General features: G+C 49.2%; 1 protein-coding gene across 1 annotated transcript in view; it reads right to left on the bottom strand.

The window, feature by feature from the left end:
* Positions 1-13,018, bottom strand: part of LOC135910253 (phosrestin-2-like) — a 314,202-nt gene extending 301,184 nt beyond the window's left edge. Inside the window, exons 1-2 of the mRNA XM_065442324.1 lie at positions 13,004-13,018; positions 8,925-9,431 (exon numbers count right to left, since the gene is read on the bottom strand). Of these exons, the coding sequence (XP_065298396.1) occupies positions 8,925-9,431; positions 13,004-13,018 (522 nt within the window). The remainder of the gene's footprint in view (positions 1-8,924; positions 9,432-13,003) is intronic.
* Positions 13,019-13,330: the final 312 nt, after the last annotated feature.

Genomic DNA, 13,330 nt, shown 5'->3' with positions numbered 1-13,330 from the left:
TCGTCATCTACTGCAAAGCCGGGCTATTATACACTTGCCATACGAAAAGATTCGCACGTGCCCTGCAATCGTGCGTTCCCTTTAACAGGGAAGCTCACTGCACATTCAACAAATGCGACCCTGTGCGCCGCTGGTGGGACATACTGATGTAGAGCGCGCAGAAATAAGCATTTCAGGGAAATCGCTCGAGACGATTGACGTCTACATCCCCAGGTTATCTCAATATCAGCCGTGGGTCAATTCTTCAGGGCATGAAAATTACAATATGTTTCCATATGTTCAGTGTATACGAGGGGAATGCTAAATCACTCTCAACTTCACGATGTGTGCCGTGATCTGAACATAAGTGTCCTCGTCCTGCTCGAGTTTGGTAAGCAAGCGGAAAAAGAGAGAATTTTGAGTCCGTGTTAATTCCTTATCGTAGCCCATATAGTTACACGTATAACACGAACAATGCACGTCATCAGTCGCCTCGCAGATGTGGTTCGAAAGCTACGGGAATGCTGCTCGAATTGTGTTATAATTGCCACTTGTTAAACTCGCTCGACTGTGCGAGAGTCACGCTCCCTGCTCGGCCGCAGCTCTGCCTCGGCGGCACTGCACCGTACAGCAGCAGCGCAGCGCGCGGACTTCATTTTCGTGCCTGTTCACGGACCTGCGACGGCCGACAGTTAAAGACAAACACTGCACAGCAGCCGCCAACAGCCTGCCGACGAATAAAGCGCGAGCAGCGCATGCGCCGCAGCAGCGGTAGCAACAACAAATAACGAGGGAAAGCGGCACATTTCGAGGCTAGAAAGGTCAACAGGATATGTTTGCGCAAGTGTATATACATCTCCATACCGCTCGCGCTCGCGACGCGGTGCGCCATTAGGATTCAGCGGGTAAAATGAGGCGTGAAGTGGCGGGGCACATGAAGCGTGGGCTTGAGCACGTATAGGGAAGAAGGAAAGGGGGGGGGGGGGGTCATATGAAAATGGGGGCGGCGGGGTTGCGACCGAGCGGTGAAGACTCCCCGTGAACTCTGCGCCGTGCGTCAAAACACGCAAACACACACGCGCGCCCGCGAAATAGGTAACGCGTCGCATAAACATCGTTTCTTTTTTTCTTTTTTTTTTCTTATCCTGTTTGCGCATACTTGCGTTCGCGCAGCCAGACGAGTGGCACGCGATGAAAACAACTTTCTCGCCTGTTTTGGAAACTCGAGCGACACCGCGAAGTCGAGGAGGAAGATGTTTATGTAAGATGTCAGAACTTCGTTTTTCTTTCTTTCTATTTTTTTTTCATTTTCGTTTTGCGTCGCGCATTTGGGGCCTGTTACCACAGCGTCGCGCAGGACGACAGAAAGTGATATTCATGTGTGTCTCCCCCCTTCCTTCATAGCGCCACCTCGATAAATGTTTATTACCTGCCGTGGTGGCTTAGCGGCTGTGGTGTTACGCTGCTAAGCACCAGGTCGCGGGAATGAATCCCGGCCGCGGCGGCCGCATTACGATGGGAGGGGGAAGAGAAATTCAAAAATGCCCGTGTCTCGTGCATTGGAAGCCCGTTAAAGGTACGAAATCTCCCCCACTACGGCATGCCTCGTAACCAAATCGTGGTTTTCGCACGTGAAACCCCAGAATTCAGTTCAATTCGAGAAACATTTGTTGCTCCTGCCGCTGTTAAATGTTTTGTTAGCTAGCCTTGCTTGCCATAACGCACCTACTGGGCGCAGAAGGCCTAAGCAACCTGTCCGTTCTCAATTCCCCGTTCTCGCAAGTTTTAGTAATTAGAATAATGAACCTTCTCACGAGCTGACGACGCTTGTTAAGTGGTCTGAGAAGCGCAGGGATCAGCTAATTAGTGCGCGTTCATGTAGTCTCGACGAGTACAGGGCTTCTGTCTTTAATATATAGTTTATGGCTTACTACTGAAGGAAATGTTATCTAGGTGTCGCGGGAACGTTACCTAGACGGTGTAGAAATGCGTGTTTGTGTGAAGATAAAAGCGGATAGTGATCAACCGGCACCCATGCGCTTCCCAGTCGAGGTATAGACACGACGCAGAAATCGTCCTGCAAGCGTACCCTTTCTCATCCTAGTGATGAATACAGGAGAGAACACAGCAATATTTTATCGCAAATGCATTCTGCAGGAGAAGGAGGAGGAGGAAAGAAAGGGAGAAAGCAGGGATGCTAACCAGAAGTGCGCCTGGTTGGCTACCCCATGCGCTGCGAGACAGTAGGCGCAGTGGTGCTCCGCGAATCGGACATGTCGAAAAAACCCCACCGACCTCTGCGCGGGACATAGGTTTCCTGTGTTGCCTTCGTCTAGAGGGTGTTGTCGCCGAGGTTCTATAAATTACAGAGGCCAATATGTACGGAGCAGCCCTTTCCGGAAATAGGTGTGACCGCCGCGGATGTCGCCGAAAATGACGCCGTTGTGGGGCCGATATAGCGAAGGCCGATTTCGCTAGCATACGCGACTGTTTAAAAGCGAAGCTCTCTTGCCGAATTCGAGGCACTTTTTCGTACGCGTCCGGCCTCTAACGCTGACCGCCACGAACGCATGCTTCAACAAGTGGCACGGAACACCCTTCCTCGCGGCCGGGGGGAGGGTCGCTACTGAAAACTTAAACAAATAATACATGCATGATGTGCTGCACGTAAATACGTGCGTATAATATCCAGCGTGTCTATAATTCACTGCAAATAAAATCATTTCTTCGCATAAGATGCTGCTCTTTAATGCTAATATTTATACTTCGATAACCATTCACACCTCATATATGCACGCAAACACACATTGTTAATGAGCCAATCACGCCAAGAACGTTTCGCTTTACGTAGATGTCAACTGAAGTTGAGTCTGCCTGATTTCGTGCTTTGAAGTCGCCGTCGCAATACCGAATCTCCCCCAGCGGCACGTGGCACGTAGAAAAAAAAAAGAGGCTGCTAAAGAAAGCGCGTCGTTGAGTGTTCCGCACAGTCGAGGAAGCATTGCGGTATGTCTATGCATGCGTGTACCGTGACGTGACTATTGCGTCACTTGAGCGGGTGGCATGGACTACAGTGGGTGGTCGCTCAATGAGGTGCTTAGGAATGAACTAGGATGACTAAGACGCTTGGGTAGTCGATGACCAAGATAAGAGACCGAGTAAAACAAACAAGTCGTGCATAATGACACCGAAAGGGAAACCAAATATTATGTCTCTAAATCAGAGAGACGCCCATGCGATTACATCCCATCACTACGGGGCTCATGTGGTGGCGACCGAAGCGAATGGCGGTGCGACCACTTCCTTTGTTCCTACCAAGAAAGGTTTCAATCTAAGAAAAAGAAAGGCTTTGTTCAACAACTCGCAAAAAACTGGCTTTTGACATGCGTGTCTGCAGCAGACGGTTTTTCCCGAAGGGTCGAGTATATTGCGAAAAAGAGGAAGCACTGTGCCTTGTATACTCTAATATTAATTTACGCAACATGGACTTGATGGACACGTGGTAATGCGTTTCTGAAAAGCGAAAAGAGATGATCATTCAGAGTATAGTTGTCTGCCTAGACTTGCAGGCTGAGTCCGCCTGTATAGCAAGCATCCTGATCAAACAAACATCCAATCAACGAACCTCAACAGCGCCAGAAGGTTTTCAGTAGGAGAGTGACGTGGAACTCCGGTCTTAGCAACGAGAGCGTTTCGTGACGCTTTTCTATTAAGTCAAGCAGGATGTCTCGTTTCTCAACCAATTGCTCTTTAACTGCACTATTCGTCGCTGTCTCCCGCAGAAATTGCAAGTGTAGCTTTTACTTAGACTAAGCACTTTGCGCTATATTTACATGCACGAGCGTTCTCCCTTTTCGTTGAGGGCGAGAAATAGGGAGCTCGCGGCTTGCGCAAGGGAAACAATTAATCACTCGACAGCGTAGCCTGCATGATCTCGCTTCTGTGTCCGGAAGCAAGCGAAGACACGCAGAAATATAAATAGGCATGAGTTTTTTTAGTTTTTTAACTATACATACGTGAGTTAGAACCCGGCGTGGTACAAGATTGGGTCCTAATGATACGTCATCTTAAATGAAGCACGGTGAAATGGATTGCTTTTTCCAGACGCTTCCGAGTAGAGAAGACTTCAGTCAATAAGATCGAAAATGCCATTAAGTGCACAGGCCGGGAGGGGGGGCGTTACAGAGACACAATAGACAAAACCCTGCTAAAGAAGACGAAAGCAAGTTACTAAATATGTGCGTCATAGTGGCCGAGATCGCCCTCGATTAATTTTCTGACACCATGCGCGGTACAAAGTACAAGAACATATATGGCGATCTTTCTTCGCTTTTTTTTTTACTTGTTTAGTGCCTTGGGGGGAATAGTAAGTTTCTACGTTCCAGCTTTTTATCATCTCCTCTTTGGGACAGGTAGAGTTATAGTGTATGCTCCCTTTAGGAAGCCTATGCAGTAACGCTAGCGCAAGTGGTGCTCTACGCCATCTGGAGGCACCAGCAGCACTAGTAGTAATTCCAGCATTATTATAGCGTAGATTTTGTAGCAACGGCTCACGCTCCCTCTGACGCCTTGGCGACGCGTCGGTCAGGGATTGAGGAAGCGCATGTGCAACATTCCGTTTAGAATATGGGTGGTTCCCAGCCTGAATTACTACTACTACTACTACTACTACTACTACTACTACTACTACTACTACTGCTACTACTACTACTACTACTACTACTACTATATAGCCGAATTCATTAAACTCTAATTCCTCAATCATCTCTTTAGTGCTCCCCAATTCTTATCTGAAAATTCGGCAAAGTTCGATGGTGAGCTTGCTGCGGCTTAATAAATACACTTCGTCTTAATGCAACCAACGATTGAAAGCAAGGCTGCTTTAAGGTAAAATACAACGTTCGCACTCGTTACTGAATTGCCTTTTTTCCTTTTTTTTTCTTCTCTCTTTTAACGAGCAGTGTTCATTCGTATATAGGAAACGTCGGTGCGAATGTTGTCCGTTAGATAACGCATTCAGCCGACGGGCGGCGAGAGCACCGCCTCGACACCGGCTTTCCAGCGTCGACACCTGCGGACAAAGGCTTCCTCCGGATCGACAGTGAGCCGGCGCTTTATAAGCGCACGTCGAGGTTGACGCTATCAGCGACAGGCTTTTCCCGACACTGTGCCTTCATTCTGGCAGAGGACGGCGTCGACATTTTTCCGCACCAACGCCGACGCGAGAAGGTGGGGTGAGGGGGAAGGGTAAAAGAACCATTCTTCACGAAAGGATCTCTCACTCACAAAAGAAACGATGCAGTGTCGCGGAGGCTACGCGACGCTGTGAGGTGGCCATTAGTGCGTGAAAAGTGATACACAAGTTTAGACGCCGTTTCCAATAGACGCTCTTCACACCACCGACCACATTCTGGGACATTAACGTCATGCCGTACACCTTGATATGGGTGCGATATAGAGTTACTGCTGGGGGAGCCACATAGAGTAACTCCAGCACGTTGTTATCCGAACCGACTCCTAGCGATGTGATGCAACCCTCCGGCGCCGCCTTTAGCTGAGACTATATAGCCTGCAAAAAAATGCGCGCCCATTCCTCGCCGAGCTGTCTCATTTGCGACGACTGTTGACGTGAGCGGACTGCTTTATGTACACATGAACAACTGTCCTCGCTTCGACATTGAGCGCCAGTCGGCTTGGAGTGCATTGAGCCGATATAGTCTGGGGTAACTTTAGGCTACAGACCATTTCTCCACGGAAGTCAACAATTTCGCAACAACCGCTGGGGAAGACATGCTGACTCTAATGATAGGCTGGAGACGTTAGCCTGGTTGATATCGCTTGGCATGCTGCTTCAGATGCTGAATAATAATTATGACATTCGCCACGACTACCCGATGGTGCGCACCGTATATGTTCAGTTATGCTCCGCTGTTCGCGTTTCAATTTGTGCACGTCGGTGACCACGAACTCTGCTAGCGATTAAAACTCTTTCAACCGCAGAGAACAGTGCTTTGAAGAATAGTTATTTTTTTTCGTTGGCACCAGTGTGCCCTACGGCATGGTCTACAAGTAAAAAAAAAGTAAAGAAACGAGGCCTGTCTCCTGGATAAAGTACAGAAGCGGCCGGTGCAGAGGATTGTGTATCGGACATCTAAGGTCAGGCGGTTGGCTTGGATGGTAGCCCAGGCTGCGCAGGTGGCTTTTGAGGCACAGGCGTAAAGCGCTGGCAGTGTGCGGCACTTCTCGCTGCGACGTTCTGCCGACTGCACCCACCGTGGCCCCCTCGCAACTTTCACTTCGCCGCACGGCTTCTACGAGGCTGCTCTCGAACGCTAGTGCTCAAGCTCGCTCGCAAGCTGACGCCCCAGCACCAGTGCTCGCGTGTTCAGACACGGCCAATCTGGGTTAACGTGCTATCTATATGGGCCACGATTGGTCGGTCGATGCACAATCGGAATAGTTGGTTGAGAAGCTTACCTAACATTCATCGCTACGAAAATCACGTGCGTTATGTAATGCCATGGACTGCTTTTATTTTGCGGACGTAGAGTTGCATTCACGGAGCTCTTCACGCGCGAAAAGCGTTCTTGAACAATCGCCCGTTTTCATATGTGCGAATGGCTTATGAAAGAGCATGGAATGTTTGTTAACAGAAGTTACGTACTTACGGCATCGTTTTTTTGCATTTTCTTATTTGTACTGTGCTTGCATCAGCCGTTTGTTTCTCTCTTCCAAATTCGATAAGCTCACCGAAGCAAGCTGCTTCATTTTCATCTGGATGGACAGCAGAAGAACAAAAGTGGGGCTTCATTCCTTATTTCTTCCATAAAGTGCAGCGAACTGAAGTCTCCTCTCCCGGATGAAAAAGTAGGGAGAAAGAGAGGGGGAAGAGCGAAGGAGGGGCGCGGGGGTGTTAAAATAAGGACGCTCGCAGCTAGCTAAGTCACTAACTTAGCATCTTTTTCCGGAACACTTTGATCAGCAAAATAGGGCACGAGGATCAGGAGAGAAACAAAAAATACTAATAGTAATAAAAGAAAGCAGGCCAGCGTGTCTTGCTGTTTCCTCGCTGGCTACATGGAGTGTAGCCGGATGGGACGCAGCCTTTCGATTGCCCTTTTATGCAGCAGTCAGCTCATTCTGTCCGTTGATACACTCAGCTCGCCCGTCGGATCCGCTTATACGTCTTTGCTCGCGAGTAGTACTCGCTGCGTAGGTGTGACTGAAGAGAATTCTTAGTTGGAGAGGATGTAGTGTGGATTTGACGTCATTTCTTGCTTCTACCGTTTTCTTCTTCTTCTCAGGGTGTCCCTGAGAAGTGAGACAGGCCGCTCGAGCTTCCGCCTTCACTTGAATTTCTAAATGAAAGTCCAGCTATATATATAAAGCCACTTCAAAGAAGCCAATAACCAGCCAATAACCAGTTTCCGTCGACGTTTCTCAATAACCACATTTTCTTCACTCTAGCTGCAATACATTTTCCTCTCAGGAGTCGGAAATTTGCTCGCTTTTTCTTTTCTGTTAACCCATGAAACCGGGAGCTGTGAGGAAACACGCGTTGGTTGTGCTTCCACCAGCGACGCAAGAAAAGAAATGATGACCAGCAGCCATTAAAGCGATAATTTTGGCAACGACAGTGATACCTCAGTACAGGACAAAAGAAACGGAGGGGTAAAAAAAGGCAGTCGCTAGGACTCATCCAGCCGTTTGATTCCTTGTGTAAGCTAAAGCTTTATTTTTGTTTGCCAGCAAAGATCACCTAAGCAATGAGTCTGGACTGCGAAACATTCTTACTGTAGGACAAGCCGCCAAGGATCTCACTGCAGAGATGTGGTGGCGCTATAGTCAGGTTTTATGCAGGCCAAATAAGTTTAGCACAAACATTTCTGGCGGAAATTTTATCGAAACAAAAGAATAATACTCGCGGGAAAGCTTTCGAGAACTCATTTCCTGAAGATTAGTCTTCACCTGAAAACACAGCGGAGATGAGGCGGAGTGTCGCCGTATCCGTCTACTCTCTTTGCTTGCACTGTGTAAGTGCACGCTCTTTTGTTTACAAACATGCGCAAGCCTCTCTTTTTTTACAGTGGGAGGTTATCGTCACAGCAAATGGAGGGGGGATTATCGTCATCTAAAATGTTACCCGCTCGTAGGAACCGCAGCAACCATACCGCATCAAGCAAAGAACGCGTGGAATAAACCCAAGCCATTGCAACATATCCGCTCTCGTCGCCATCGAAAGAAATGACGCGTGGCTTGCACTTGACCTGAGCGCGGGAGTGGTTGTAACGACCAGATATTGAGTATTGCGCGACGCTTATTGTCTCTAAGACGCGGTCGAAGAAAGTACTAAATGTGGGGCAACCGAAGCGGTGTACTAATGTTGCCTTCCTATCTTAGTATCTTCAGTCATTGAGCTCTATACGAACTTCTATAGAAAGACGCTGCTTGCTAAGCTCTGACACCAATTCAATAAATGTGAAATATTGTTACCATGTTCAAGGATTTATAAATATAAATATATGTGTGTGTGTGTGTTCTTTCTGAGTATTCTTTCACTGGGGACGCTGTTACACGCTTGAAATGAAAAGAAAATACCTGAGAGCCTGTTGTTGTATATTGCTAGTTGCAGCTTCTTCTGCCTGAGGATTGGGAGCAAGGTTAGGAGCAATCTTTTTTAGAGACGTGTATCACCAGCAGCACAACGGAGAAGTATTGTGTGAAACTCTACAGTGTCCGCAGAATCGCTTTCTGAGCACCTTATACACACCACTGCGCGTGCATTTCGCCTCACACATCTATACCTTCACGTGAAATACCAGGTCCGACTGCAGTGGTTCGGTTTAGCACCTCAAACGTTCGCTATGGTCGACATCTCCGCCAGGAATTGGACGGCACGCTATAGCGGGATGACGTAAAAAATTAGAGGCGGTCGCTCCACTCACCTTCGAGTCCGGCGAGGTCTTCTTGACGACCTTCCTGCCGCGCAGCTCGACGTGGCACAGCGGCGGTGAGGCCTCTCGCTTTCGTTGCTCGGGCGACGACTTGGCCGAGGCCTGCCGCCGCAGCTCGTGGAACCGCGCCACCTTGGCTTGCGACGGGGGCGGCCGCCGACCAGCCGCGGACTTGCGAGCCACGTCGTCCGCTTCTTCGTCGTCGGTGGCGGCCCCCTCGTGCACGCAGCACAGGCCGCCCCGAGACAGCTTGGGGCCGGCCGCGGCCAGCCGTGCTGCGCTGCTCGGCTGCTGCGGCGCGCACGACGTCGCCGGCGGGGACTGCGCGCGGCTCGTGCCGTTCCCGCTGCCACCTGCGGCTCGGTTCAGAACGCCGGCCGTGGCTACTGTGTTCGAGGGGCGAACGGCATTCGTTGAAATGAGCTCTTCGCTACTGCGGGCACCGCACTGTCTTCGTGCGTGGTGGCGGCTTTGCCAGCGCTGTCGGTGCTGCTTCTGCTATTGTAAGAACTGTGACAGTTCGCGCGGCGGCAAAAGCACGTGACGCAAGCGCGGTTCGTAGCTGACCTCTGAGGGATGCTAGCCGACTGTGCCGAATGTTTTAGTTCGTTCCTTTTATGGCCTCTCCGCCACTCTCACTCAGCACCAATAGAAGTAGTAGCTGCCGAATTTGTGTCAGCGGTGGTATTCTCACGGGTCTTTGCAGCCCTGGGATGACACTGTCGATTTGAGCCACCTAAGCACTGCTTGGGTTGCGCTTTTCTCGGCTCTTCAACTGGCAGGCGAATGCTGCCTTGGGCGAACCGCCGATGACATCAAGTGCAGTCCCGTGTTGCCGTTCCTGGGAGTTTACCAAGTGGGGTGACGTTTTCGCCAATGTCTCCGAAGCACAAGTGGCTTTTGTTTTTCTTTTTGAAGCTGCGCCAGGTTACAGAACCAACACGTTTGAAGTGAGGCTGACACACACACGCGCGCGCGCACACACGCCTGCAAAGCACGTCACTCGAAATTTTCTCGGTGCTCCAGACGCCCTGAGGTTTTTGTTGACTTGGGCGTCGCTACGCAGCCACCAGGAACAACGACTTCAAGGCCAGCACTCTGGGCGAAGCTCAAACCACTCTGTGCCGTAAGGAATTTCAAGTTCTTAGTTCCCGCCGCGACGAGATGAAGACAATGGTGTTGTCGAAGTGCCAGCGATACGAGCGACGACAAAAAGCTTTTTCGGTCGGCGAATAATGTGTATCTGACACAGTGCGTCGCCGTCGACGCTGTCGCGCGAAGCGCTTACCAAAGCGGCTTCGAAACCGGGATGCGAGCCGAAGCGAAACAGCTGGCCTGCTTCGTGTCTCCTGAACCCGGGTGCCCTCTGACCTCTGCGGGGACTCGGGAGGGCGAAAGGCCGAAATGGCTTGCGCAGGACTCCAAACGAGCGGCGACTCCGGCGCGGCGCTAACACCACGCCTCTCCGCGCGTCGCGCGGCTTTGAGACAGACTCGCTGGCTCTGGTGGTGTTGCGCCCTCGCCGAGCGATCGACACAGCACTCGCCGCACCACGCGGATAGCAGCGGGCTTCGCTTCTTTAGAGCCACCGGAACTCTCCCGGGCGACTGGCGTCACTTCCGCTGTTCGTGGCAGCGGGCCAATGGGCCGCCGAGCGCGCGGCGACTCCAGCGCTTGTGGCGCTCGCTCTCCCTCTCGCTGTAGAAGGCGAGCGAGGTCGCGCGCAGACTTGCGCGCGTTTACGCGGCGCGTGGTTGTTTGTCGGAGCTCCGCAGTCACTCGAGGAAGAACTCGACGCGAGCCCACTTGTGTCGAGAAAACGGTGCGCTTATTGGACAGAAACTATCTTACCTCCCCTGAGTGCACTTGAGAGAAGCGTGCGCTACGACACTCTCATATCCTCTCTGAACAGACTGAATAGCACGCACACAAAGATGCATAACAATCAATGTACTGTACGTAATATGCGTTTCACAGCAACGTTGGAAACACCCTTCTAGTTCAGAATAGTGTATGCTCATTGATAGGTGAAACCGCTACTTGTTGCTCAGGGTATCACTCGAGAAGTGAGCTGCGCAATCAATAACACCTACGTTTACGGCAAACAGAGAGTGGTTCTTTTGGGGAGTAATTCTAGTGAATTAACTGAACGACCGAGATGAGACTTTATTGTTACTTTCGGAATGATGGGGCGCCTAAGTTTAGTGCATACTTTCGCAGGAAATCTCCGAGGTGTAAAGTGTGGCATAACCATTTGAAACGACTTTGCATTTCATAGCACATTTTGGGGACGCATATCTCGAAATGCGCGCTAGGTCCAAGATTTCTCTTGAATGTAGAAATCATCACGAGGGCACGACTTCTACTCTACTACTGACACTTGGCCACCAGCTTGAAATATATGACATTTGACTACTGGAATAATGTCAATTACCTAATTCAGCGTTTCCAATTGCCGTGAAAGCACTTTCCACCTATTTTAGGTAATCCGCCGAAATATGCACAATATCTGACTCCCTCTATTGCTTTCCGAATATTGTACACGTGCGATGCAGTGTGATTTGGAGCTGCAATACGGCCCCATTCGTATATCGACCGCAATTGTGAGTTCTACATACTCAGTGGCCTTATAAGACGTGACTGTGCCTATTTACACCGTATTTTGCTACGCATAAGGCTGGTCCACGAGCCGAAACGTGAGAACTGTGCCTGGCAAAAAAAAAAACAAGAAAAACGACATATGTCGTACCCTTATTCTGAAATTCTACCTCCGGGGCCAGCGCGATTTCTACACTGCACTATATATATATATATATATATATATATATATATATATATATATATATATATATATATATATATATATATATATATATATATAATGTGTGTGTGCGAGAGATTGAGCTATAATGATCGCACATGCATTTGTACCAAGATTTTATTTAGCCTTCTCTTTCTCTTATGCATTCTAATTGTTCATTTAGATCCGTTGTTTAAGGCATCAGCACTCATAGTATCGCCGAAGGGCGTGGTCATCGTCACTATTCAAGTCAAACTGCTTCGCTACTTCTTCGAAGCTAATTTACCTGTAAGACACCTAAGTCAAGCGGTGAAACAAATCTCGTGGCACGCAGTGCTGATTTCAGGGGAAGTTATTCTGACTTGTATTCAGTGGTCTAAAGGGAAGGGAAGTATTATTCATCCATCACGGTAAATCCGAAGCTGTCGCTTTAACGAGCAAAAATCGTACTGTGTAAAGTTCGCGGCAGTGGTACATTTAAGACTGCTTCTCAGCATTGCCTGGCGCTCGAATATAACGCCTTTGACAGTATACGAACAAGCCACCATGTTGTTTGCACTAGTTGAAATTTCATCAATCGATGCAGTGCAGTTCAAGTATTATTCATGATTCTTGATATACTCAAGCCGATTTTATGGTCTAACCGTTTCAGTATTGCATACACATATAGTATAGCTGCGCAAAAAAGACTACACGTGGTCACAACATAAAGGTAATACTCGGACATCTGTTAATACGATTAGCAGTATTTGGGTACTTTATGTACTTTTCGCTCTGCTGGTATCTGTCTAACCTATTTTGTGCACTGACTGATACACAGCGGTACTTTACAGGGCGCGACTGATAATATTCAGAACGTAGGCTCCTAAATAATTTTTTACGCCTGAGATAGACGCCTATGCAATCGCGCCGTAGTTCCTTCGAAGTCCGAGATACTAAGCCCAAATCAACAGTGCCAGCGGCAAAAAAAATCAGGTTGTGGTTGGCAGACCGCGTTTAGTGAAGCTCTCTTTGTTGCTTCCGAAGGTGCACATGCTTTGGTTTGGCGCAAGCGGGACTAAACTGGCTGCAGTTGCGAAGTTGCAGTTAGTGAAGCCTTTATCCGTACAACTGTGGCGGTTACCAGGGCTTCCGCGAAATGAGGAAAGAATGCTTTGCCACTTACGCTTGGACGTCGCGTTCACTAATGCATATACGTGTTTGACTGCAGGAATGGCCGATAGCGCCGAGTGCAATGCCTGCGGTGTCGAGGAGACTATAGAACACCTACTGTGCTTCCGCCCATCTTTTGCAAATAAGAGGCACGGCCTCTGCACAGCTATAAAGCAGTTAAATAGAAAACCGTTCATCTTGAACAAGATCTTGGGACCATAGCCTCGCATACCGCAGCTACAAAAGGCCATAAAAGTGTTGTTGCGATTTTTGAAAGCTACCGGACTGAGCGACCATCTGTGATCCGGACTGAGTGAGTGTCAGTGATATAAAGCAGGAAACTGTTACCACGTCGGCGACATCCACAGTGGACTTTTTCTTCTTCTGTTTGCCTTCCCTTTACCCATGCCCCAGTGTAGGATAGCCAACCGGGCGCAGTCTTGGT

The sequence above is a fragment of the Dermacentor albipictus genome, chromosome 1, assembly GCF_038994185.2.
Source record: "Dermacentor albipictus isolate Rhodes 1998 colony chromosome 1, USDA_Dalb.pri_finalv2, whole genome shotgun sequence".
NCBI lineage: Eukaryota > Metazoa > Arthropoda > Arachnida > Ixodida > Ixodidae > Dermacentor > Dermacentor albipictus.
This window is presented reverse-complemented; position numbering and strand designations above follow the sequence as displayed.